The sequence below is a fragment of the Camelus bactrianus genome, chromosome 19 (assembly GCF_048773025.1).
Source record: "Camelus bactrianus isolate YW-2024 breed Bactrian camel chromosome 19, ASM4877302v1, whole genome shotgun sequence".
Taxonomy (NCBI): Eukaryota; Metazoa; Chordata; class Mammalia; order Artiodactyla; family Camelidae; genus Camelus; species Camelus bactrianus.
Genome location: NC_133557.1, coordinates 21,435,362 through 21,463,224, shown reverse-complemented (window position 1 = coordinate 21,463,224; position 27,863 = coordinate 21,435,362). Strand labels below are relative to the sequence as shown.

At 46.5% G+C, this 27,863-nt stretch overlaps 1 protein-coding gene, 1 long non-coding RNA gene and 1 other non-coding gene across 22 annotated transcripts in view; 2 read left to right on the top strand and 1 right to left on the bottom strand.

Annotated features, from left to right (window-relative positions):
- Positions 1-27,863, top strand: part of ZMYND8 (zinc finger MYND-type containing 8) — a 108,022-nt gene that overhangs the window by 55,941 nt on the left and 24,218 nt on the right. For all 20 annotated transcript variants that reach the window (XM_074347378.1, XM_074347384.1, XM_074347376.1 and 17 more), the window contains 4 exons: positions 4,875-5,356; positions 15,440-15,580; positions 23,795-23,947; positions 26,614-27,126. In XM_074347378.1, coding sequence (XP_074203479.1) covers positions 4,875-5,356; positions 15,440-15,580; positions 23,795-23,947; positions 26,614-27,126 — 1,289 coding nt within the window. The remainder of the gene's footprint in view (positions 1-4,874; positions 5,357-15,439; positions 15,581-23,794; positions 23,948-26,613; positions 27,127-27,863) is intronic.
- LOC141574059 (uncharacterized) lies at positions 18,991-23,737 on the bottom strand. The gene is made up of 2 exons (XR_012500655.1): positions 20,343-23,737; positions 18,991-19,944 (listed from the first exon to the last, which is right to left on the bottom strand). It is a non-coding gene; the product is annotated as an uncharacterized LOC141574059 (long non-coding RNA).
- Positions 19,793-19,946, top strand: LOC123617964 (small nucleolar RNA SNORA79). The gene has a single exon (XR_006726290.1). It is a non-coding gene; the product is annotated as a small nucleolar RNA SNORA79 (small nucleolar RNA).

Genomic DNA, 27,863 nt, shown 5'->3' with positions numbered 1-27,863 from the left:
GGGGTTGCTGTTTTGACAGGTGTGAGCCCTCCCTCCCAGCCTTTGCACCCTCCCCTTTCCTCCTCTCCTGGCGAACTGAGTTATGCTGGCTAATAGCAGTTCTCTGCAGAGTGCAGCCCCCTGCCAGCTGGAGAACAACAGGTAGACGGCGATGAGCGGCAGTGAAGAGCTCGATGCCCTTTTAGCAAGTTGTATTATGATTAAATGAGGCTAAAACCCTCTGGAAGCCCTTCCAAGCAGTCGAGAGAGAGAGAGAGAGAGAGAGAGAGAGAGAGAGAGAGAGAGAGTGAGAGTGAGTGTGTGTGTGTGTGTGTGTGTGTGAGAATATTTTAAAAGGCACATTTTGAAAATTATTCCCACCCACAGAATATTCAGAAAATACAGTTTATCGTTTTAAACCACACCAGAAGCTGAATTATTGCCTTTTGTTAAATTTTGCTTGTCATCTTGCAAATAGAAAAAAAAAGTGAATTTCAAAGTAATCTACAAAATCATTTACTAGGAGTCCTGGCTGTCCATTGACAGGAAACAGAATGGAAATTAGCTGAGATGGTACAGGGTGTGATAGGAAGTGTTATACTTTGGTTTTGACCATTTTCATTGGAAATCTTTCTAAAATGAATTTATTCGTTCAAAGAAATATATGTTCGGTGCCTGTCGTGTGCCAGGCCAAGTGCTAGATGCTGGGGGTGTAGGCGTGAGCAGGTGGACACTGCCCTTCGGAAGGCTGACACCCCAGTAGGGAGGACAGATAATACCCCAGTAAGCAGTCGGCGGTGTGATCTCAGGTTGGGAGGGAGCGGCGGGGGCCGCGTGAGGATGTGGGTTGAGGGACCAGAGAGTGCGGGGACCCAGGCAGGGAAGGGCCAAGGCTGCGTGTGTGCAGGGGAAGCCAGGAGCACAGTGTGGTGTGAACAGGATGAGGGAGGAGAGGGTGGTCAGAGGTGGGATCACAGGGGTGGGCAGGGCCTGGGTCCCCAGGGTTGCTATCAGAAGCCTGCTTTTTATTTGAAGAGCAGGAGGAGTTGGTAGCAGGTGGTACATCTTCCTGTCTCTGCATTAGAGCGTGACACGTGTACGTGAACCAACCACCCTGATGATTCGGGATTAGTCTTGTTCTGCGGTACAACATAGCGTGGGTATACTTAGGGTGTTGGTGGGCGTTTGTCCCGAGGCACCAACCATTCCCAGGCCCTGAAGAGTCATGGATTCTCTCTCAGCTCCACCCACTCTGCCCCAGCCTCTTCCTTCCACCTGTCTCACAGCCACTGAAGATGGCGTAGGGAGTATGAGCTTTGCCAGTCCTGTTTCCAGAGGCTGTTTCCCCTGAACTTAACCAGTGTAGGTTGGCTCTGGGTGGGAGCTGTGCTGGAAGCCAGGCCCCTACATTTGTTTAAAAAAAAAAGACAGCAGCCCGAGTCTGATGCCCCACGAGATTTTGCTAACCCTCCATCCCTTGGAAGGAATGTGTCGAGCTCTTGGACTCATACTGGGTAAGGGGTGTGCATTGGGGGAGTTGTTAAGGACATCCCACTGGTGGGATGTTTCGCTTGGCCTTGGGCAGGGAGTCACTGAGAGCTGCAGGGAAAGCCACGTCTAAAAGGAGGATGTCTTTTCCTCCCCAGAGAATTTTTTTCTTTAAATTAAAAAAAAAAAAAAAAGGATGTACTAGGGATTAAATCCGGAATCTCACGCATGCTAAGCATATGCTCTACCACTGAGCTATACCCACCCCTCCCCACCCCCTGGAGATATTCTTAAAGCAGAATGGGGCAGGCTTGTTGACAGTCTGCTCTGGGTCAGACCCAGGAACACAAGGCGGACTAAAGGGAGACTGCACAGGGTGTAACAGGCTGTCCTTGACTCAGGGACCTGCTCTGGGGTTGCAGAGCCAATGTGTAAGCCTGGGCCGGGGTAAGCGAAATCGGGCAGGACAGCAGAGTAGGAAATAGCCCAGACCACTGCATGTTCATTGTCAAGTTAATAGATGCTAGAGAGGGCTCCGGGGGGGTCTCTTGCACAAATCAAGACATATTCTGAAGACTCTCATCACGAGCCTTTTGTCCTTTAAAAGATTTTGCTTTTTTTTCCCCCTTTGGTTTTATTTCACAGATAGACACACAATATTATACAAAAATGTAGAAAATATTTTATTAAATGCCTGCAGAGCTAAAAAAAAAGAAATAGCTGGCATTAATTGAATGCCTTTATGGCAGCAGGCACTGTGCTTTTTGTAGAAGCTGCTTTTATCTCCATTTGACTGATAAGAAGAATGAGGCCCAGAGGTAGGAAGCAGCTCAGCTCTGTGACTCTGGGGTGCCTTGGGACATCGCACTCGCAGGCCCCCAGCTTTATATTGTTAAGCAAATCTGATTTCCCTTTCACTGTTTCCCGGGTCTGCTTTAAGGAAGAGAACACTTTATTGAAATCACTTACGAAGCTGCTTCGTTGAGGTTAAGGCCCTGATTCTAGGCAAAAGTGTGGGGGAAACAATCACAGTGACCATCTGGCCGATCAGCTGCTGTTGGTGCGAGGACTGGTCAGGCACATCTCATTGGCCTCCCTCAGCATCTCTCCAGGCAGGGGCTCATCCTCCATCTCAGGCTGGCTTAGAGAAGGGGAGTAACCTGTCGGGGGCAGCCTAGGGACCCCCACTGCTCCTCAGCCCTGTCTATCCAGGCTCCTGCCCACGCAGCTGAAACCCACAGAGGCCCCGCGGACCCTCAGCCTGAGGGCGTTTGGCTCCTGCCCAGCCCTCATTCTGTCTGGCTGCACCTGTGGTTCCTCAGGTCTCTGCAGAATGACAGCAGCGAGTTGGAACAGATGAGAAGCTGGCGATTTCCAGCACTGAGAGAGCAGGGAAGTATTTTTGGGCGTTCAGCGTTCATTTGTGTCGTGATGTAGCATCACCAAGAGGTGTGAGCAGCCAGCCTGCGTCCTGAATTCTGTCCCATGGACAGACTTTATTTCTCTTTCTTCATTTGACTTTCTCTTAAAAATGGATGAATAAAATGCCAGCTGTTAACATTTGGGGACAGTAAAATACAAGAAGTCCATATTTTCTCCTCTTTAAAATCATAGAAGACTTGGCAGTGTTGGGACCAGACAGCATCTAAGTAGATGGCGCTGGACTAGGTGTGAGTTTGCCATCTCCCCACAGTCTACTTCGCTCCCTATTGCTTTGGGTTTCTTTCTTTTCTTTCTTTCCTTTCTTCCTTCCTTCCTTCCTTTCTTTCCTCTTTCTTTCTTTCTTTCTTTCTTTCTTTCTTTCTTTCTTTCTTTCTTTCTTTCTTTCTTTCTTTCTTCCTTTCTTCCTTTCTTCCTTTCTTCCTTTCTTCCTTTCTTTCCTCTTTCTTTCTTTCTTTCTTTCTTTCTTTCTTTCTTTCTTTCTTTCTTTCTTTCTTTCTTTCTTTCTTTCTTTCTTTCTTTCTTTCCTTCTTTCCTTTCTTTCCTTTCTTTCCTTTCTTCCTTCCTTCCTTCCTTCCTTTCTTTCCTCTTTTCTTTTCTTTTCTTTTCTTTTCTTTTCTTTTCTTTTCTTTTCTTTTCTTTCTTTTCTTTCGATTTATTTATTCATTTTGATGGAGGCACTGGGAATTGAACCCAGGGCCTTGTACTTGCTAAGTACACACTCTGTCACTGAGCTATACCCTCCCCCTCTGCTCCCTATTGCTTTGTATGTGGCTTGAGTTTATGGTCTGTGAAATCCAAATAGCCTCCTAGGAAAAGCTCATTCCCATCAGATTCCCAGCTACAAACTGGGTTGAGGCTGAGGAATCAGATGCCACAGAGTTACACCCTGGATGTTCTGTATCGGCCTCCCCAGAGCATGGCAGTCGTGTTCACATCTCCTGCCAGCAGTCACTTGGATGGCTCGTTCCAGAAAAGCAGCTCATTTTTCTTGAATTTCTGCAGAGCACCCTGGGATGTGGGGAGTTGGAGGGCACAAACCGCAAGGCTAATAAGCTTTTTTTCCATTATTTTCCACGTGAATTATCTCACATTCAAAACCACACACCTCCTCCTGGGGTTGTAGTTTTCCAACATTTCCTTGCGTAGAATCCCAATTTTAAAAAGAGAAAAGAAAGCTCTCCATATCTGAGTGCAGGAGAGTGAGGTTTGGGGATAATTGCTCTTTTCTGAGGTTTAGTCCAGGTTGCAGGGACAGTTCGGCTCTACCAACCCAAAGCCAAAGGGGATTTATTATTTTTTTTAATGGATTAAAGGGCTGTTGAGTCGTAGTTCATGTTTGGTCCTTGTGACAGAATGTGTTTGTTAAATGGATCATTTATTAACCCTTCAAACTGAGTTATGTTTAAAAAGTGGAGTATGTATTTAAGAATCTTGGCAGATCCACTAGGCTAATTTGGTTTGCATTAAGGAAAAGGCAGTTCTGGAAACAAACTAAATGACAGGTGAATGGATCAAGAAAATGTGTGTCCATACAGCAGAATAGTATTCAGCCTGGAAAAGTATGTGGCAACATGGCTGAACCTTGAGGACGTTGTGCTAAGTGGAATAAGCCAGTCACAGGCAAATACCACACGATTTTGCTTGTAACGAGGTATCTAAAATTGTCAAGTTCTAAGAATGGTGTGTTAGTGGAATGGTGGTTGCCAGGGACTAGGGGGAGGGAGAAATGGGGAATATTAATCAACAGGCGTAACTCAGTTAAATAAAATGAGTAAGCTCTGGAGATGGTATAGCACCGTATACCTGCAATTGACAATAACGTGTTACACACTTAAACATTTGTGAAGGGGGTAAAACTCACGTTCAGTGTTCTTGCACAATAAAATAAGTTTTTTAAAAAAACTTAAGAATCTTGGAAGCCACCAGAGCCAGACTTAAACGCTCTTTCTCTTTTGTACTCCCAGGGCCTGGGTTCCAATAAATAATTGCTACCTCATGTCTAAAGAAATTCCTTTTTCTGTGAAAAAGACTAAAAGCATCTTCAACAGTGCAATGCAAGAGATGGAGGTTTACGTGGAGAACATCCGCCGGAAGTTTGGGGTCTTTAATTACTCTCCGTTCAGGACACCCTACACGCCCAACAGCCAGTACCAAATGCTGCTCGACCCCGCCAACCCCAGCGCCGGCGCCGCCAAGATCGACAAGCAGGAGAAGGTCAAGCTCAACTTCGACATGACGGCGTCGCCCAAGATCCTGATGAGCAAGCCCATGCTGAGCGGGGGCACGAGCCGCAGGGTCTCCCTGTCGGACATGCCCCGCTCCCCGATGAGCACCAACTCCTCGGTGCACACGGGCTCCGACGTGGAACAGGACGCCGAGAAGAAGGCCACGTCCAGCCATTTCAGCGCCAGCGAGGAGTCCATGGACTTCCTGGATAAGAGTACAGGTCAGTCCAGGTGGGGTAGAGTGGAGCAGGCCCCTGGGGCCCATGGCTTTCCCTCGGGGCCACACCTGTGGGGCCCTAGCTGGTGAGTGTCACAGGATCAAAGGGAGCGGTGTGGGGTTTCAGCCAAGTGGAGCAAATTTTAAATTTTAAAGGAATAGCCCATTGGGATTCTTGCCGCTAGGGACCCCCAAAATGAGAAAAGTGTTCTCAAAAGGCCAGCTGGAGGTCATTCCTAGTAGTGAGCAGAGGATGGCCAGAAATTGTTCAGAGTTCATTTCAAATACCTCTGAGATAAATCAAAACTTCCTGCAATAGCTTTTTGTTTTCTTTCCCAAGAATTTTGTTTTAACTGAAACATTATTTCTCTATCAAGACCGTATACTCACATTTCTTAGTGCTCAGATATTAGAGAAGCGTGTAAGTTAAACAGTATGCTCTCCCCAGAGCAATCCCATTTCTTAGGTTCCCCCTGTTGGTCAGTTGTGTTGTTCTGGAGACTTGCTGCTATAGCAGAGTAATGAAGGAGGATGCTGGCCTCAAACCCAGTCCCAGCTCTGCCACTCGCTAGCTTTGTGGCTTTGGGCCTGGTACCTAACCCCTCAAAGCCTTGGTTTCCACACCTGGAACATGAGGATAATGGTAGGACCGGCCTCCGCGTTCTTGTAAGGATAAATGCACCAGCTTACACAGAGGGTTTAGAACAGTGCCTGAAATATTAACTAAGTGCTACAAAAATGTTGGCTACTTAATTATTTCTTCTGGTAGTTACTCATCACATGCCTGCAAGGATTCAGAGAGGTGATGTAAACGAGGGATGCTGGCTGAGAGTAACAAAAGTAAGGGTGACTCAAATTGAATTCTTTCTGTCCACACATAATTCGGTTGCATGATAAAACCTTAGAACTGTATGATTTCCACAAGGAAATGGGTTTACTCTGATTTTTTTTTTTGACACATGGCTGTCACAGTTTGTTCTTTCTTGTTCTGCCTTTGAAAGACATGGAAAAGAAGCATTTACATTGGGTGGGAGGATGAAGGCAGTCAGCCCTCGGGCTCTGGGCTAGGGAGACTGTTGATGGACCCAGGGCTGGTGAATCCCAGGGCACACGCGCCATCTCTGAGGTTTCAGCCCATGGATGCCATACAGGAATGTGGACCCATGGCTTTCACATCTTAACATTCTTCCAGAGAGATGGGGAATCACATTTTTATATGACATCTCCAATTATGAAATTTCAGCTGAAAATGTCTTAGAATAATTTCCAGAGTGAATGAAGCATGTCTACAGGTTGCACCACCAGTGGTAGACTTCTGGCCAGGGCATTATCCTTGGATAGCTTTTCAGATTCTCTCCTTCCCTCTCTCCCTCCCTTCCTCCATCTCTTCCTTCTTTCCTTCACATGAGAACTTTTTAAGGAGCAGGTATCAGTTAAGAGACCACCAATGTCCCCAGAAGATAAAATGATGGGGAGTTAGTCAATGGTGAACTCAAAGAGTTCTACTCATTTTGGCTGTGTTGTGGCTTCTTTTTGGGTAGCTGGTTATTCTCAAGTACTGCTTGTAGCTCTCCCAATACAGGTGGAGCACAGAGTATTAATTACCAGTGGCTTTGGATTCTTCAGAATGAAGTCTGCAGTCTCTTTCCCCAGTTCTGATCCAGCCGTGTGGTTGAGGGATTCACAGTTGAGTTTTAGAGCTTTGTTCTAGGATGACATAACTTATGTTGACATAGCCTCAGAAGAAAACTTCCCTTTGCCCCCTAGTTTCTGACCAGAGTCCTTAAAAGCTTACTTTTATTGCACAACATGATTCCGTTGAAGCCAAGTTAACAAAGCATCGTATATTTAATCAAACCCCTCACCCTGTTAGTTCCCATAGAGAGCATGCTTATGGAGAACACGTTTGGCCCAAGCAGCAATCCTGTGACTTACTGTTGCCTGAATTTCATCGCTGTGATTTTTGCCGTATTCTGGTTCTGGTACCATCTATTTTATTGCATTCTTCAAATACTAAATTTGCAATTTAGTTTCATTGTAAGCTAAATAAAACATATATGCTCAGGTGTTTAAATTGCTTGCTGTTTTCTCCTAATACACATGAAATTACTACGTAGCTTGTAAAATAAAACATGTTGGTTTGTGAACTGCTGTCGGTACTCCTGTACTGTATTTCTGGAAACATGATTTTACAGGAATACAAGAACACGTGTAATGTGTTTCATTAAGCTTCTCTCTTCCCTGGAGATGCAGAGGTTGAAATGACAACTGAATTCCTGACAGAATTCCTCATTTGAGTGACTTTTTAGGCGATAAGTTAGTGGGTACCCCATTTCAGTAGAGTTTAAAGTCCCTTTCCCAAAATATAGTCTGCTTGCTAGTATGCACTCGGGTTATTTTGCGAGTTAGGCAGCCAGTGAGTGATGTAGGAAGGGAAGGTGTTTATTCAAAATGGTTTTAGTCTTACAGATTGCCCCCTTTTCCTGTGAGGAGCCAGTCAACAGATATTTTAGACTTTCCAGGTCTCTTGTCACAACTGTGCAACTGTTCAATGCCATGGTTGTTACTAAATCAGCCATAGGCAGTATGTGGCTATGACACTGAATTTTTAATTTCATATAATTTGTATATTTCATGAACTATGCCCCTCTCACCTCCCAATTTAAAAATGGTAAATACCATTCTTAGTTTGCAGGCCATAGCAGAACAATAGGTGGTATGCCAGATTTGGCCCATGGGTTGGTTTGCCAATTTCCATTGTAGAGTAAGAGAAACTCCAAGTCAGTCTCCCCATTTTACAGAAGGCAAGTTGAGGTCTCTGTGAAGAGTATGGGGGTGTGCCGAGGTTCCCACAGCCAGATCCTGAATCTAGACCGGCTTTCCTTGCATTGCATGCCACTGCCCTCTCCTGTTAGCAGTGATAATAGCATTTGGTTGAAGGAGAAGTGGGATATTTATTGAAAATGCCCCCACAGAGAGGCTATAATTGAGATAAGACTCTGCTTTATCCAAAATTGTGTTTAAAACAAGAGAGAGAGAGACTGCCATAGGATTGAAAAACCTTACTAGTTTCAGCAGTGAAAATTTTGTAACCAGCCACATAAAACAACACATTGGAATAAATCATTAAATAAATTTTTTACGAGAGTTTAGAAACCCTCCTTTTGTTTGGGCCATTGAGAAGCTCAGAATCATGAGTCTGTAATCCGCAGGGCTGGATTTAGCTTTCTGAGAAGCACTTTGCCCAGCCAGAAGCCTTGCATTCCTGGTGTCTTGGAATCCTGTTGTCTTGAGGGTCAGAGTGTTTTATATTCTCAGTAATTTGTCTGCTTCCCCCCTTCTCTAGACCTCCTGGGCAGAATTGATGCCTTTGCCAATATTTGCTTGCGGGATCCTGATTTAAGTCATAAATATGTACAAGGGTAAGAGTCCTGGGGCCTGGCTTCCATCAGCCTCTGAGTTAACAGTGGTCCTTCGGTCTTGCAGGTCCATATGGGTTACTTTAGGAAGATGGGAAACGGTTTTCAGATACTCTTTTTTTTCCCTGGGAAATCAGTACGTATTTTTTGTAAAACAATTGTTCATTACAAAAACTGAAGTCACAGGTAAATCCCACCTCCCACAATCAGCCCTTTGATAAGTTTTCCTGGACTTTTCCTATGTTGGTTTATACATCATATTATCAAGTTGAAATCTTGATACTTCCAGGGATCAGCTAGATTTGGAAATGATCAGGGTTTGGAAGTGATGGGGACTGGGATGAACTAAAGCAGAAATCCTCTCCTCCCTGGGACCAGTTCTACACCCACTTGTGCTTGTGTCGCACTTCCCAAAGCAGTACTTTTCTGAAACATGTGCGCTGAGCTGGAGAGGTGTGCCTTTTCTCAAGGGCACTGGGATCTTTTCTTCTTGCTGGTTCTAGCCAAGTGGGAATGTGAGCTCAGTGTTGCCAGATTTCTGGTTGTTCAAGAAATGTCTCAAGTATTTTTGTGAATGCAAACTACCCTAACTTCTGCACGTTGGCTCAAATTTAAAAACATTTTTTATTGACTGCACCATGTTCATCTGTGAACTTCTTGGTCACTTGTTTGGTATAGCTTGTTGAGGGTTTTCTTTTTTAACTTAACCTGTGTTCTGAATACTTTTCTACGTTAGTATACAACCATTCAGAGCAGCATTTTCTGTCCTGTCCCAGCCCATCCAGTGATTCTGTGCGATGTAGCTCATTTGTGCGTGCCACCAGGAGTTGTGCAAGATGAAGCCAGCCCTTTTAACACAGAGGTTGCTTCCAAGGCTTTGTAAGTAGAGGAACTTCAGCACGAAGCATTACGTCCTCCACTGCCACCCCACCCAGATTTTTTCTAATTTTTTCTAATTTAATTCTAATGTAGTTCATGTTTCATGCAGTCAGAAGGGCACTCAGGACAGGCTGGGATTTTGTAAATGTGGATAATAAATGATGTGTTTTAGCTCACACTCGTGAATTGCACATCAAAGCACAAAATCTGATTAAATTATTTGTGACTTCAGAGGCAATTAGTTCTTCCTTTGGGCAAGATTTATGGCTTTATAAAAGGATTGGCATCCGTTTCAAAGCTTAATTGAAACGAGCATTTCCAAATGTCGTTTTGCTTTTGAAAACGTCTAGGCAAGAGTGATTTAAAACAGGGTTTCTCAGTCTCAGCACTGCTGGCATCTTGGGCTGGATGATTCTGTCGTAGGGGAGTGTCCTGTGCACTAGAGGCCTAGACCCATTAGATGCCAGTAGCACACCTCTGCCCACAATGATCACAGCCCCAAACACCTCCAGGCATTGTCACATGTCCCTTCGAGGGGCAGGGCATGGTTACCCCCTAGTCCCCATTGAGAACCATTGATTTAATGTACCATGCTTCTGAGTTTCAGCACTGATAACAGAATTCTCGTTGCTTATTGGAAGCTCTTCAATATTTATGTTTAACTTTTCATTGTTTTTCTCCCTGGATATAAAATATTCCTTTCAGATTTTATTAATATAGAATAAATAGCACATAATTCTACCCTAAGAGGTGACAACTGCTAAGAATTGGGTGTTCCTTCAGATTTTTTAATGAATATGATCACATTGATGATGACAATGATAATAATTGTGTGTGTAATGGAAGGGGATCATACTCAACTTTTTGCTTTTTTCAACTTAGCGATGTTTCTTTGACATCTTTCTATGTGAGTACGCATAGCTCTACCTGTCAGTAGTAGGCAGATGGTACATAAATATGACCAGTGATGGGGACATATGAATGACTGAATTTTGAGAAACTTTCTTGGGGAAGAAACCAGATTTTATGAAGTAATACAAATGCAAATATTTTCCACAGATATATTGATTTGTTTTCTTCATGTGAATTACATATATATATATATTCCTTGCTAGGTTTCTGATTCCCAATGCTGTGGACATTTCGGCCAGTTTAGTATTTTACATGTTTGATGGACATGAATAAAAGTCTTCAACAACATATCTATTAAACATCCTAGAGTCATACAGTTACAGAATTCCTCTCCCTTTGTTTTTTTTTTTATATTAACAACTACATTTTTACACCTGTTTTAAAGCCCCCCCCCCAACAAAACCACAGTAAAAGCATTTTTAAAAGGGCAAAATGGCCCATAATCTAAATGCCTCTAGTTGACTTTTTTTTTTTAATGGAGGTTCTGGGGATTGAACCCAGGACCTTGTGAATGCGAAGCATGTGCTCTTACCACTGAGCTATACCCTCCCCCTGACTTTTTTTTTAAATGATGGGAGTGTTGTGTGCACATTTATAATTAAAACAACGAAACAAAACCCAGCAATATTAGAGCAGTATAGAAAGGCATAAAATAAAAGTGAAAGGTTTTTTTATACCCACATTCTGAGCTCTAGTTTTTCTCCAAAGTTTACCATGATTATGGAATGTGCTGCTAGAAAAAAAAAGTATACATTCATTCAAAGATGTGTGTACGCTTTAAAAAAACATTTACACGCTTGATTCTACCTTTCTCTTTTTTCCCCACACATATTTTTGTCCGCCTGGAGATGTGCATCATTCTTTGTAAGGGTTGTACGGCATTTATAACATTCATTTAGCCAGTCTCTAACTTAGAGGCATTTATAAGCCATCTTCCATTCCTTTACTGTTATAAATACTGCTGCAGTGGACCCTCTCATGCATATACCATATTGGAGACATTTCTACCTGTATATCTGTGGGGTGAATTCGTAGCAGTGGAAATTTGGGGTCCATGTGTTGTATACACTTTAATTTTGGGTAGTATCAAATATCCCCTAATTGCTCTCCTAAATAAGGTTTTGGATGCCTGTGAGTGTTCCTCTTTCCTCACCTGTCCTAAACACTAGGTGTTACTTTTTGAAACAAGTGTACCACGCAGGTGGAAAAGATGTAGGATGGAGGTACATCCATATACCTCCGTGCCCCCTGTTGAGCTCAGGATTCTCTCTAGACACTCTCCTTGACCGTCTGTATTCTTCTGTGAGCTGCTTATTCGTGTTTCTTCTTTGGATGCTTAATCACTCAGCACACCTTGTTTTCAGTAGCTGCAAAATATTGAGGAGATGGTTTAAATTGGCATCTTTGTGTGGAAGAGATCTGATTTTGGTTGTCATTATCCTTTCTTTATTGCTAATCGTGACCACAATAACGAGAAGAGAAATGGAGACCTCATTCTTCAATTAACTGTCTCATGTGTTTGCTCGTGTTCCTGTAAATGCCTCAGGTGCCTTGATAGCATCCTAGGTGCCTGGCGGCGTCCGAGGCTGGCAAGGAGCCTGCTCTCCCGGAGCTGGTGTTCTCGTGGCCAAAGGGAGACAGTAAACGAAGGACACTTGAGCCACCTTAGTGGGGCCAGCAGGGGAGGGCTCCCAGGAGGTGGTGTTTGAGCTGGAACGAAACCTTGAGGATTGCCAGCCAGTATGATCTGGGTGGGAGTTTGGTGAGGGTGATCTTTCCTCGGAAATCCCAAGTGTAAAGGCTTGATGTGGGAGCAGGCTTGATCTTGGAGGAACAGCATGAGAGGCCACGTGGCTGGAGATTCCGGAATGAGGCCAGGGAAGGTCGGATGTGCTTTTGGAGTTTATTCAGGGGTAGGGGTGAGGTGGTGGGGAGGGTGCCCTGGGTGGTTTTAGATGGAGGAGTGATGTAGCCTCTCTCCTGGTTTAAGGCACCGCCCTGGCTGCCGTGTGCAGGTGCCCGGGGAGAGGGGTGCTGTGGCAGGCGGTAGGGGGACCCGTGGGAAGCTCTTACAGGGGCTCTGTGGGAAGTGATGGGCAAGGACAGTGTTTCCCAACCTTTCTTTTCATTATTACCCACTAAGGAGCCTTTCTAGACACTTTCTTCCTGGTTCCCATGAATATTGTTTTAAATGGGGGTGAGATTCACATAACAGAAAATTAATCATTTTAAACAGTTCAGTGGTATTTAGTACATTCATAATATTGTGCAACCACTACTATTATCTAGTTCCAAAACATTTCCATCACCCCAGAACAAAACCCTGTACCCGTTAAGTGGCCAGTTCCCATCCCTGCCCCTTGAGCCTCCACCCCTGCACTTTACCACTCGCCCCTGGCAACCACAAATCTAATTCTCTTTGTACGGATGTGCCCTTCTGGATATTTCATTTAGTGAAATCCCACAAAACGTGACCGTTGTGTCTGGCTCCTTCCACCTAGTGTGACATTCTTAAGGTCACCCGCACTGCAGCACGCGTCACAGAACCTTGTCTTTTTCCCGTGGCTTGTCTGTCTGTTGATGGACATTTGGGTTGCTTCCACCTCTGGGCTTTCGTGAATAGTGCTGCTTTGAGGATTTGTTTTGAATGCAGGTTTTTCACTTCTTTCGGGTCTACATTCCAGGCGTGGACGCTCACGAAACTTAAAAGTATGGTATGTCTTTCTACGTACTCCTCATGTATCTGTGCTTTATATATATAAAAAAGTAAGATCTCCATTTGGAGATGGAGATGAGTGGGGAGAGGGGGTATGTTTTGAAAGTGGTGTGCAGAGGCCTTGCTGAAGGGTTAGGTAAGTCGAGGCAGGAGAGCAGAGGAGGAATTGAGCCTGTGTAGATGTGCTTGACCTTGAACAATGGGGTGTGAGTGGTTGTACATTTCCTAATGGGTCAAGGCAGGTATAGGTGTTCCATAAATTGGGGAGGTGCAATAGGTGGCACCCAGGGGTGAGCATGGGCTGTTGCTTTCTCAGAGGAGAGTTCTGCAGTGTGGGACCTGGGGTTGCTAGGTGACCCCGAGATGCTGTCCTGCTCCCAGCGACATGAAGCACTGTGGTACCAGATGCCTGTGAGGGTGACCCCTGCCCTTTGGTAACTGGGTGGGAAGTGAACTAGAGACAGACCCATCTCCGTGGGAAGCCGACATTCGTCTCAGTGGTAGGGTGTGTGCTTAGTGTGCATGAGGTCCTGGGTTCAAGCCCCAGTACCAACATTAAAATAAACAAACAGATAAATAAACAAACCTAATTACCCCCCCAAAGAAACCCGAACAAAACAAAATAATAAAAAAATTAAAAAAATTTGTTTTAGGAAGGGAAGGAAAGTGATATAAGAAGAGACAAATCCATTTAAAAAAAATAAATCACTCCTGGCTGAGAACCACTGGTTTGGATGATTGAAACCAAAAACTTAGAGGTTAGTGGGGAAATAGAAAATTATACTATATTAATAACAAATGATGACATAGTATTTGATAGCTGTCAGGCACTGCTTAGATAATTGATTAATTTATTTGATCCTTACAACTTGAGGAGTTAGGTAGTTTTGCCAATCCTTTTGCATTATATACCAGTATTTTCTTATAGCTACCAGGAAAGGAGATTCAGAGACACCAGGTCACTTGCCCAAGGTCACCCAGCACGTTGGCCACAGAGCTGGGACTTGAACCTCACGTCTTGTTCCCCATTCATGCTGGAACCCACTTCTCTCTCTGTCTAGAGTCTTTCCCACTCTATCACGTTAACACTAGTATTGGCGGGTCCTGACCCTGGAGCTGAGGCTGGCTCACATACATTGACTCGTCAAGCTGGTGTACAGTTTAACCCTCTGAATCTTTACTCTGAGGATCCCCATTTAGCAGGTGAGGAAACTGAGGCAAGAGCCCCCAGAGCGTCCAAGCACTTCTGGAGTCCTGACTCCCAACCCCGTCGCTGTCAACAGCTCTCTCAGTGTTTCCTGTGCATCTGAGGGGAGCTGGCCAATCTGGTTGCCTCTCGCATGGTTATACTGTTGGGACCATCCCAATAATATGGAACCCTTTGTGCAAAGCAGCAGGGTCTGAAGGATGGCTGGAGGCTCCAGTTGGCCCATCTGAACTCTTACTTTGTTAAGTGGTTTGGTTTCTGTCCTCCTTTCCCCAACCCGGTGGACGCAGCTCAGGGGAGCAGTAAGCAGGGAGTTTTAAGGTATTTTTAAAAGACTTGGACATAGGTGCTACTCTCTGTCCTCCTGTAAAAGTTTGAAACCCAGTAAGGAGGGAGGTAATTTACCACTTTACCAACGGCCCCTCATACCATCTGGTGCGGAGATTGACTTCATTCAGCATCACAGGACCTTTGAAATGGGAAGCCTGGATCTCCCAGGGGGTCAAGTTGGCCCCCGGCAGGTGCAGTGGCTGTGTGAGCCGGCTCCTGTGTCTCCCACAAACCGATGACATGTCATTTGTAAGCCTGGCTCTCGTCTGTGCATCTGGACCGTGGTGAGGGCTGGTTTAATCACTATTTATTTTGAGATTTACACCCGTGAATGGGCCAAACCAATTTCAGTGGCAGCTTAGCTGATTTGTCTTAGAGCTTTGTATTTTACAGAATGACTGGACAGGCCTTCTTCCTTCGTGGCTTTTAACAGTTTAACGTTGGGTTAGAGCCCTTTGCTTGAAATAAATGGCCAGCCCTCCTCACTCCAGCCACCTCTGTTGATGCTCTGGGGGCCTTGTTGAAATCAAACACGATTTCTCCACTCTTCCCCCCGCCCCACAACTACAAGCTTTGTATGTTTATTTGTAAATCTGTCTTTTAACAAGTAACATACTTTTCCAGCTTCACCAGCCTCCACCAAGACGGGACAAGCAGGGAGTTTATCCGGCAGCCCGAAACCTTTCTCTCCTCAAGCGTCCACACCAATCACGACGAAAACAGACAAGACAGCCACCACGGGAAGCATCCTGAATCTTAACCTGGGTCAGTTGGAATTTTGGAAATCCTCTTACTACTGTAGCAGCTGTGACTATTTCTGCAAGCTGTGATGTCCTCTTTTGTGTGTGGTTCTTGAATTCTTTCCTCTGTGCAAAATATTGAAAAGGTACAGTGGCTGGAGATGAAGAAAGAGCAGTACAAGGAACTAGCAAGGGATTTCCCAGGGCTTGTGGACATGCAAGCTGTTTTATCGTGAAACACCTTAGGCCAGTGTTTACAACCTTGCTTGCCCTTGACCATGAGAACCCAGTTCTTATATGTGTGGATATATGTATTTAAAGTTATATGTATGTATACACACACGTGACACTTTTTTTTATGAATCAGTATTTACCTTTCCGTGGTATAGTATGTTCTGATATATTTGTTTCCTTAATTCTTCTCATTTTTAAAAAAAATGCTGGTCTTCATCCATAATGTAGTAGTTTTTTTTTTTTTAACCTATTTGGGTTTCAGTTGGTTGTTTTAGAAACATTACCTTAGGCTAAAGTCTTTAACAAAAATTGGCACCAGAAATGCTAAACACCCAATGATGAAGTTCTTAACTCATTCCATCATGAGCCCTGATTTTTATTAAGCATCTATTATGTACTGTGTATTGTTTTAGGCCTACAGCAGAGAGTGGTGAGTGAGGTCTGTGCTTTCTTACAGAGCTTGGTTCTAGAGAGGGAGAAATGATAATCAAAGGTGGAAAAACAAGACAGGTCATGCTGTCATGGAAGGTAAAAGGTGTTAATAAGATGAGGAGGCAGCCGGGCAGGTTGGCGCTGCAGAGGCAAGAGGCGGTGGTTAGGGGAGCCCTCCCTCGCAGAAGGTGATCCCTGGACATAGATTTGCATGACAAGAAAAACCAGCTATGCCAGCATCAGAAGGAAGAACATTCTAGAAGGAACAAGACATTTACAGGCTGGAGGGTCAGGATGAGCTTGGTGTGTTGTAAGAATGGCACAGAGGCCCAGGTGGTGTGTTTGAAGGGGTGAAGGGGAGAAGGGAGATGAGGACGGAGAACACAGGAACCTCGGGGACCCTCTGTGGGGTCGTCTGAACAGAGAAGGGCGTGAGCCGACTGGGCCCTTTGGAAGGACCTCTCCGGGTGCTGTGTTGGAAATAGCCTGTGTCAGCCGTTCTTAATCAGGGGCAGTCCCCCCACCTCCACCCCTGACACTTGGCGATGTCTAGAGGTATTTGGTTGTCACAACTGGGTTGGGGGGGGGCATTGCTTCTAGCGCCTAGAATAGCCCCCCATCCCCCAACAAAGATTTACAGGGTTGTGCCTGTGCTGACAGATTTAGTTATGGCAGGAGACATGGGAGCCAAGAGTTCAGTTTTAGATTTTGTAAGTTTGAGACGCTGACTGGATTCCTAGGAAGAGAGGTCAGGAGGGCAGTTGGAGGCCTGAGTCAGGCCAGGCCAGGGCAGGAGGTGTAATTCTGGGAATTCTGATTTTATACATGGCGTTGGGTTAGAGCAACAGTTCTCACAGCTGTGTGGGTGGGTGGGTACGGGGGAGGGGGGTGCTGCTGGCATTTATTTAGAGGTTGCGGACCAGGGATGCTGCCTAACTTTCTGTAGCTTACAGGACAGCCCCCATAACAGAGAGTTATCTAGCCACGTACCAGCCGTGCTGAGGTCGAGAGACCCTGGTCCAGAGCATAAAGAAAGAGTGAGGGGCCCGGGACACTTGAGCATGTTGGCATCGGGAAGAGACGTAAGCAGAGGAGGCTGGGACCTGGGGAAAGTGACACTAGGGGACGGGGAGTGTGTTTGGTGGCCTCCAGTGTACCAGGTTTTAGGAAGGGAGGGGTGGCCATCTGTGTGGAGTGATGCTCTGGCCTGAATTCACAGCCTCTTGTGGTCAGTTCACCTTGTCCTGCAGTGCCATTTTTAGATGGAGAAACTGAGGGCTGGAGAGGAGGCTCCAGGGGCCCAGGATTGCAGAGCCAGAAGTGGCAGGGCTGGAGCGAGCCTATGTCTCCATGGAGGCCAGTGCCTCGTTCACCCTGGTCACCTGTTAGTGCCGCCCGGACGTGATGAGCCAGTCCAGGCGGTGGCTTTCGGGGCTCCAGCTCAGGTTGGTGAGTAGGAATTCCTCGCTTAAACAAACGGGAACCCATCTGCAGCCCTCCCCTCACCCGCACTCATTGTTCTCAGCAGTGTGGTCTGTTTTCTCACACCCTCCTCCCACCTCCGTGCCCCAGAAAAGAAAGCTGTATGGGGTTGTTCTCACGGTCATGCTTCTTCTCTGCCAGCCATGAGTGGTGACAATAGCTCTGTCCCTAAGCCTGGCTGTCTTTGGGCATCCGTGTGATGTTCTGGGCCTTTCTGTTTGACTCGACCCACGCTGGGGGAGTAGAAGCTTTCTTTCCTGCTGTGTTTCAGCGGTGGGCACTATGGAGTCCGGAGTCCCAGGTTCTCCTGTGCAGAAGCTCCCTGCTGGCTCTTCCTGTTCCTGGGACACATGCCTCATTTTGTCAGAGGGAACGGAAGCATTGGGAGTGTAGGCATTTTATGGGTTGGAATTTCAGTTACCCAGTGGGTAGAGGATCAGATAGGGACCAGTGAAGGGTGCCATGGCTGGGTTGAAAAATCAGAAAGTGGAGGGAAATGCTGACTAATTCTCATGGGACTTGACGGTGTCTGGTGTCCGTGTAACTACTTTGAGCAGACAGAAGTGAGACAGAGTGCCAGGGATGATAATGACAGTATTATATCTAACGAAACAATATTTTAAAAAAATAACTGGAAAAGGCAGAAGTATAGGGCTGGAAAACAGATCAGTGATTGCTGGGGGTGGGGAGGGTCTGACTGTCCATCACAAGGGGATTCTTTGGCTGATGGAATTATCCTGTGTCCTATTTGTGCTGGTGGTTACACGCACCTATGCTGGTGTTAAAACTCATAGCACTGTGTTCTCCAAAAAGTGAATTTTACTCTCTTTAAGTGAAAACCATTAGAAAAATGATCACCCCATGGCAGAGAAGTGGAAACGGAGGCAAAGAGAAGCAGTTACCTGCCCAGGATCACAGGTGGTTTGTGGTCGAGTTTTGGCCTTTAGACTCGGGCCTGTCTGCTCTGTCGCTCGGGCTGTTAACCGAGACACATGAACTGAAACGCTGCGGGACAGGGCGCGTGTTTTGACTTTTCACGGGCCCCCGTGCCTCTTTGTGCTGTTGGGTTAGGCCACTCGGTGTGCAGGGGTCGGGGGATCAGGTGACCATGCAGAATGGGTTATTACACGAAGGACAAACTGCTTTTCTAAAGGAAGTAGCTCCCACCAGTGAATTTTGTGTTGTCAGACTCTGAATTTTCCAGATAAACAGAGATTCAGATTTTTTTTACGTGAACTCTTCTAGTTTTTAAAAGCTGACCAGTTTCATTAAAACAAACAAAAACTCTTTTTGGGCCAAATAAATATAACCAAGTATACAAAACCCAGACCATGGGTTGCCAGCTGGATATTTCATTCTGCTGCCTGATGGAGGGTTGGCCTTGCTTGCTAACACGCAGGGCCCTCATTTGCTGTGTTGGGCCCCTTCTGTCTGCTCTGAAGTAAGGAACTGAGCCCAGTAGATGGTCCGGCCTCCTTCTGTGCCTTTCTGGCGACTGTGAAATAAGTTCCGAATAAGAATGAGTTTGTGGCTTGGGGAGAGAGGAGGACAGCGTGATCCTCTCCTTCCTCTGCACTCCTGTTTGCTTTCTCTGAGAATCCTGTCTCCTCTTACCTCGCACATGAGGTTTGCTTTGGGTTCAACAGACCCAGCAGTTCAGCCGTCCTGTTAGTGACAAAAATGAGCCTTGTTGCTCCGTCAGAGGTGCCGACAGAGCAGAGAGTTGTCAGACCTGAGGCCTTTCTGCTTGTTTATTTCTCTGTCGCTGATCCCAGGCCTCTTTTCTCTGCATAAAGTGAGACTTTGGAAGCCAGGCGTTCTTTGAGAGCCGGGGCCCCAGGTTTCCCAGATGTTGTCTTGATTTTTTTTTTTTCCCCAATAGTGAATGAGATGGGGAAGAGCTCTGCTTGACTTGGGTTGATAAGAGCATGGTCTGTTGTCTGGAGGATTTTGTTCTCTTGAAGGAGACGTTGTTTGGTGGCTCCGGGAAGACCATCCACTATAGTCTGCCTACAGCTTTTGAATAAAGGAGATTTTTTTCTTTAAACTGAAAAAGAAGTGTTTATATATATTTCAAAACGTTTTGTTTTGACGGCCGTCCCTCTCACTGCTTGGGTGGAGCCTTAGGTCGTGGGGTTTCAGTAAACATCATATATCCAACCGGACTGGTCTTCACTCAGGGCACCGTGGGCATGGGCTGGCTGTCCGTTAGTGCCTTCTGATTTCTGCGGAGTCAAACAACTGAAGAAAAAAAGAAAATGTTTTGTTTTTATAAGTAGTGAACGCACATGGTGAGAGACGTTTCAAAGTACAGAAAGACTTTTAACGAAAAGCCAGTCTACCTGACTTCTTTGATCACCTGTCTCTAACCCCACCATCCCCCCAAAAAGGTGACCACTGTTGAGTTTTTTTGGTCCATCCCTCTCTCCGTGTTGGCTCTTTTTAGTCTCCTTGGAGAGCTCTTCTAGATAACAGCCTGGGTGATTTTGTCCCCATTTGGCAATGTCTGGATTCCTTTTTATTGTCCCCTCGGGATGTGGGTGCATCTAGCTGGTGGAGACCAGGAATGCTGCTAAACGTTGTACAGTGCACAGGACAGCTCCCAGCCGCCTTCCCCGGCCCCCGCGGCAGAGACTTACCCAGCCCCAGATGTCAACGCTGAGAATCCCTAAGAACACGCGTATCTGTGTCTGTGTTCTATTTCCTTCTCCTTCTCCCCAGTGCCGGTGTCCTCCACTCACTGTTTTCCTTTTCCCTAACCAGGCGGGCTTTCCCTGTCACCGCCCAGAGAGCTGGGCTGCCACGTTACTTTAGCAGCCGTGTTTGATTCCATTCGAAGAACAGCGACTTTCTTATCCAGACACCTTATTTATCCAGTCTCAGTAGTTTTCTGTTGGTGCTGTTGGGAGCAGCTGCAGTGAAGACCCTTTGGCCCACGTGGGAGCGAATCCACAGGGTACCTTCCTAGAAGTGGAACCAAGGGTCAGAGGCCACGTGCGGTTGACGTTTCGGGAGCTGCTGCCACGTTGCCCTCTCAGGGCTGGTTCTGATTTGTGTTCTCTCCAGCACTGGGAAATTGAGTCTCTTCCCTTGGGTGTGGGTATTTTTTTTATCTCTGGTTTCCATTTATAGCCTCAGCTGTCTTCATATCAGCTGAAAAGTTCAACATGTTGGCAGGAAGGGTGGATTCTGCAGATTTCTCTCGATACAGAAGGGCAGGGGTGGAGGGAGTCCTGATAAGCTCCTCGGAGCTACATGACAGAGAAGCTTTTCTTTCCTCCCTTCAGAGGAGGGTCGAGTCCACAGGCAGCTGAAAGTTTGAGAAAGATAATAACATTTGGCTAAACTTTTGGAGTCCACTCCCAGGGACCTGATCCTAGTCCCCTCCCTGGCTTTTGGTGGTTTCTTGTTAGAATCAACATTAAGGTGGCTCATTGTCCCAGTAAACTGTATTTTGTGAAATGAGGTGCTTTACCTTCTTTACGTTCCTCTTGATTATGAATATTCAGTCTCTAGGCTCAAGTTAAGATACTGCATTTACCGTCGACACACAGGTATGTCCACACACAGGTATGTGCGCGCACACACACACACTCTTGCACACGATTATTCTGGTGATGTGTAGATCTATTGGTGTGACCCCCAAGGTTTAGATACACAAGGGTTAAACCAAATCATGAGTTTCTTTGCTCATAGAGAAGGTTGCTCAATATAGGGGCTTGCAACCTTACCTATCCCTAGGAATCACCTGGAAAACTTTAAAAGCCTGATCTCCAGGCCTTCCCCCAGGCCGGTGAGTTCAGCATCAGGATTTTATTTTGGATACTCTCTGGGCCATTTTGATATGCAGCCAAGATTAGCAGTCACTGGACTAGTACAGGGTCTGGCAAAATTTGTGGCCTACAGACTAAGCCTGGCCCCCCTCTTGTTTTTGTAAATAAAGTTTTATTGGCACACTCATTTAACACACCATTTTCTGGCTGCTTTTGCAGCCTGTATACCTGCAGAGCCTAATTTACCATCTGAAAAAGTTTGCTGACCCCTGGTATAGTCGGCTGTGTTTTTTGGTGTAGTTTGCTGTGTAGAATATATTAACTACGTAGAAATGTTATCGAGGACATGGTGTCCTCATATCACTTGGGCAGCATTGTCCCCCCACCCCCCACTACCCTGGAAAGTATTTTTGTGAGATTCTTCATTTCCAGCTTTATGCTTGAAAAGGCTGTCTTTCCCCCTCTGGAATGCGGGATGCTTCCTCATTTCTGAGAGCAGGAGTGATGAGGCGGGCCTCATTTTGCTGTCAGATTCACAACTCAGCTTTTGAAGTCCTTACATTCCTGCTTGTACTGCTGTTTCATCAGATTTTCCTTGTTTCCTATGCGCCCCTGTCCTCCTCCTCCTTTTTTGTCTGTCTTATCCTTGCTTCACTCTCTGGATTCTCTGTGTAAGGTGCTTCTCCAGGGGAACCGAAGGACTGTTCTCCCCACTCCGTAGTCGGGGTGGATCCTCTCTGCGAGCATCTTCAGTTGCAGTCCTCATAGGCTCTTTGAAGAGCCCCCAATCAGCACATGCCCAGACCCGGGTGTTTTTCAGAGCCTCTGATGACAAGGATGCCGTCCTGTTTGCTCTGAACACTCACTTTTGGAATTTCCTTGGCAGCCAACCTTATGATGATAAATGAAGTTGGAGTGATTTGTGGCTCCAGTTGCCTATGAGTAGGTTGAGAGGGGCTTTTGGGAGACCGCGTCTGGTCCCCTTTAAGGAATGAATCTCTGGTGTGTGGCGTGAGGGCATGTCCCCTTCCCGGGTTCGGGGGTCATGCCGAGTGGGGATAATGCAGGCTTTGGATGACCCTTGCGGTCCAGCTTTTAGTCTGTATCTTGGCCTCTCTTAACAGTCTGATGGATGGCGGTGTTCAGGGTTGGGTAGCAGGGAGATGGAGGGATCTCACAGCTGGTGGAGTCACGTCTTTGTCCTTGATAGAGCCCACATCCTTTACAACCTGCTTTGTGGGTTTGCCCAGGGCAGGGCAGACGCCCGCATTCTCTGCTTACAGTCAGTTGACAGGGATGCCAGAGCAAAAGACAGTGCTTCCCACCTGCGAAGTCTCTTGTTGCTCTCTGGGCCTTTGAAGTCACCACCGTTTTGTCCCCTTTTTTATGTTTTGGGGGTACTAGAGGAGGCAGCAGGGGAGGTGGGGAAGGAATTCAAGAAATACAAGCTCACGGACCCTTTGGATTCTGGGCCAGTTTGATTGTACAAAGAACCTGCAGAAGTGCAGGGCGGGACCTCGGGGCCTGAGTCATCAGTCAGAGGCCTTTGCCCGGGGTTGGGGTGAGGAGCTGGGTGAGGAGGTTCATGGCCAGGGCTAATCTGTTCCCCTTTCCTCAGATAGATGAGCCAAAGGGAGGTACAGCAGACTTGCTGGAAGTCTGCCTGTCTTTCCTGTTTTCCCTGTTATTCTGTTTTCTTTTCGTTTCTTGTCTTCTCTTTTCTTGGTATTGGGGATTGAACCCAGGACCTCGTGTGTGCTAAAGTCCCTTTCTTTGTAATTTGAACTCCACACTAGGTGGACTAAGAATGGAGAATGAAGTCCCCATGGTAAGTGGGGAGCTGGGCCCCTCCCTCATCCGTGTGTTCTCTGGGGGCTCAGCGCCTCGCTCAGATACGAGCCCTCTCTGATCTGGGCCTGGAATGCACAGTGCACTCTGGCCAGACTCAGTGTCACTTTCTCTGCTGCCGTTGAGGTTGAACTTTTTACTGTAACCTTTGGCTTTGGGGATCCCTAATGATGCTGCGTTTCCCAGACTGCCAGCTGTCCGGCTGGGATTGTGCGTTTTCAATGCTGAAAGCAACCCAGGCGATTGTTCAGAAGCCTGGGTAGACCTGCCAGGTGTTTTCTCGGGCTGTTACCTACAAGTCAGTCATGCCTTTGAGCAGACGACTTGACTGGGACAAACGACAAAAACGTTTTGGGTTTTTTCCCTCCCGTGTTCAAAAGTGTGTTTCCAAGGAGGAAGCTGAGTGATGGGCATCTTTCGTACTTCCCTCTGGTGCCTGGCCTTACGAGGGTATGATGGGTCTCTTCCAGATCGAAGCAAGGCTGAGATGGACTTGAAGGAGCTGAGTGAATCCGTCCAGCAGCAATCTGCCCCTGTTCCTCTCATCTCTCCCAAGCGGCAGATTCGAAGCAGATTCCAGCTAAATCTCGACAAGACGATAGAGAGTTGCAAAGCACAATTAGGTACGTCTCTTGGTTTTCTTACATCACCGTCCTCCTCCTCCTCCTCATCATCATTATTTTCAGGGATACCACCGGATGAAATTAAAGTCCGATCCTGGCTGCTTTTACCAGCTGGTTGAGCCTTGAATTGTTGGTTCAACTAAAATAGATTTCCACCCATGGCAAAATGTTTTAGATTGACTAGGTTAATTATTTGGAAGGGCTTTTGAATTCCACAGAGTGCATTCTTTGGTTGCGGCAGCCTGCAGACTCGAGGTGCGGGTTGTAAGAAAGTTTGATAACAGAGCCTCCTGAGTTTGCCTTTGTGCTCCCTCTTGGCACACGTCACTGTCTCAGCGTCAGGACAAGTGTAGCTCACAAGTGTCCAACACAAGCCCTTCCCCAGGCTGGGCTGCTCCTCGCTTGGCACACCCATCCGGCTTCTGTGGTTGTTGCCTCCCTTCCTCTTCCCCATGCTGCCTGCCTTCACACTGCCTGCCTCAATCCTGTCCCTAAGGCTGAGCTCAGGCGTCACCTCCTCCAGGAAGTCTCCTTTGACTACCCTCCCCATCTGCCCGCCTCCTTTGGTACTTTATGGCTTGGAAGCCCCAGTGGTCCCTTTGTATGGGAGTAGCCATCCCCATCTAGACTGGAAGCTCCTTGAGGGCAAGGAGGTTGTCTTGTAAAGATGTGCTTTCTCCAGGGTATGTGGGCTTGTACACATAGTAATGCTCGGGAATTTTTGTTGAAGAGGTAGATAAAGCCAGGAAGGCATTTATAGAGAAGTAGGGGATGGCTGGGTCTCAGGAGAGAAAGCCACTCCAAGGCAAGGTTTACACGTCAGTGGGCGCACTAGACCTTTGGATGAGAGAGAACTGTGGTTGGGAGTCATCCAGGCTGTCAGAGGAGAGCATTCCTTGCTGGGTTGCCTGTTTGGTTAGGACGTGGAATGGCATGGATGAAGTTTTGCAGGTCATTTAAATTCCTCTCTTGGGTCCTTCCATGCAGCTGGTCTAACTCCTTGGTTTATCTTGTTGTTAGTAAGAATTTTAGTATTTCCATTTACTGAGGGCTTCCTGTGCTCCCCTGCGCTGGGCTTAGAGTGTCCTGGGAGGTTGATGTGATAATCAGTCCCATTTTACAGATGAAGAAATTGAGGCTCAGAGAGGTAGTTCACTCATTCAGCATCACACAGCTAACAGAAGCAGAGGAGCAGGATTAGAATTCATACCCTTTGGGCTCCAGTCCCCAAGCTTTTCCTGTCAGATGTGTGCTCATGCTTCTCTTTCTGCTGCCCGACCATCAGTTACTGGTAGCACCAGCCCTAGGACCCAGAAATTAAACTACATCTGGGTTTTTGTATTTTGATTTCTTTCATTTTTGATTGCACCCTGGAGGAGGCGGATATAACTCGCCCATGATTCTGATGGTGTCCAGTTGGCTGGACTGTTCACGGCTCCCATTCTTTCACGAGTTTCCCTTCCTTGTGTCTTGGGTTGCAACAGGGACCCCACTCAGGATAACCATGCCTCTGGAATGAAGACAATACAGAATTGATTGGGATTTCCTCTTTTCAAAATTTTAGGATATAGAGTTATTTATCTACGCCGGGTGACACTCATTACTGGTAGCAGGAAATATAAATGGGTTAAAGGGAACTATTGTTAGAAATATGCTTTTTGCCCATTTTTGTCTGTGGGTGTGTGAAACTCCCCCTGTTGTATCTTTTTTACTTTTGATAGAGACATGGAAATGTTTGCTTGTCCCCTTGACTCTGTTAAAAGTAGAAGAACCATGCAAACCCATTGGCAGTTGATTCTCTGCTTCAGTGCCAGGAGCAAGACCGGGGCTGGGTCCCTGGGTCACCCAGGCATGGTGCCCCCCACCCCCCAAAGGGACCAGTGTCTTCTCAGCCGCAGGCACCTGCTCCCTTGCAGGCCCGTGACCCAGGGAGGCCACTTCTCCTGCTCTTTTAGCAGGAGCCTGCCATCTTGATTTCTGTGTGAAATTTCCTGATTTGTGAATTGGGTAGTGAGTTCTCAGTTAAAAAAAAAAAACAAATAACAAAATACCCTGTGGGTCAAACTACTGCCTCCTGAAAAAAACATGTCTGCTGGCCAGATGTTGCTTGTGGGCTCTTGTTTGCAGCCTCTGCTTTAAGTCTTTGGCGTATGTCTTTGAGCCCTTGGACACAAAAGGGAGAGGACTTGAATACTCCAGAAATTTGTGGAAAGAGCGCTAGTGGTGAGCCAGGAGCCCAGGGTTCTGGCCTCGCCTCTCTATCTTGGTTTCCTTTGTGCCCTAGGACAAGAAATTGCTCTAGGCCTCTGTTTTCTAATCTGTAAAATGGGTTCATTTTAATAGCCCGTGTCTGGCATTCCCTTCCATCCCTACCATTCTCTGGGTCCCAGTGCTGCAAAGGTTGAGTTCGAAATTCATGTTGTTTGGTCTCATTGTCATCTTTGAATGTTAGTAACTGAAACCCTCTCCAGACAAGTTCCATTTATCAGCTGTAGTCAGCTGCAGCTGGCCTGCACTGCTAATAACCCCACCAGGCCAGTGTGATGCGATTTGAAATGTTTTTTTTTTAAATTCCAGCATTGGGTGTGGAAAATGTTTGCGTTTTTTTTGGTCCTGCTCTTTATTTTGTGACTGCGCCACATGCTGGGTTTTCTTTTTGAATTTAGGCATAAATGAAATCTCTGAAGATGTCTATACGGCTGTAGAGCGCAGCGATTCGGAGGATTCTGAGAAGTCAGATAGTAGTGATAGTGAGTATATGAGTGATGACGAACAGAAGTCCAAGAATGAGCCGGAAGATGCCGAAGACAAAGAGGGAGCTCAGATGGACAAAGAGCCATCTACTGTCAAAAAAAAGCCCAAATTGGCAAACCCAGTGGAGACGAAAGAGGAGCTGAAAGTCAGCACGTCGCCCACCAGCGAGAAAGCAGACCCAGGCTCAGTCAAGGAAAAGACAAGCCCCCAGCCCGAGAAGGACTTTGCAGAAAAAGCAAAACCGTCGCCCCACCCCACAAAGGATAAGCTGAAGGGAAAAGATGAGACGGATTCCCCAACAGTGCACTTGGGCCTGGACTCTGATTCAGAGAGCGAACTTGTCATAGATTTAGGAGAAGACCATTCTGGGCGGGAGGGTCGGAAAAATAAGAAGGAACCCAAAGAACCATCTCCCAAGCAGGATGGTAAGTGACTGTACCAGTTTCCGGTTTCTTGATTGGGTTTCAGAATGCCACCTTGCAGTCTGTAGTGTTGAAAGGCTGTGTGACCCTCTAACTTGATGAAGCATGGCACAGCACAGATTTGATTGGCTCAAGGTCACCTAGCTGACCCAGGACCAGAACTTAAACTGGGTCTGCCCACCTTTTACCTGCTCGATACCCAGTGTGGCTGATTTTGAGCACAGAAGCATAAACCTCTTAGAAAGTAGTCTTTTCCTTCTAGCAGTCAAGTCATTTTTAGCCTAAGCAACTTCTTTGCCAATATGCTCACTCGGTTCCCTAAAGTGTTTGTCAACATTTAGACATTTGATGAGGCTGAAATTGTTAGAAGTGTTCAGTTTGAAGATCTTTATGAGTTTAGCCTCCATCCCCTCCCCTCATGCTGCCCGGGCATCTCTAAGTGCATTTTCTTGCTAGAATGTAAGACCGTTTGTGTAGGTGGTACCAGAATGCTGAGTTCCTGGGGCACTAGAAAGCGAAGGGGTGTTGTCAGGTGCCTGCCTGTATTGCTGTTCCACCTTATTTGTGTTCAACTGACATGGGCCCAGGGTTTCTCATCCTTGGTACTGTTGATGTCCTGTACAGGATAATTCTTCATCCTGTGCACCCCTGGATGCCAGTAGCACCTGCCCATTGGTGGCCATCAAAAATGTCCAGACGTGGCCAGATATCCCCAGGATGGGGGGCAAAATCTCCCCCAG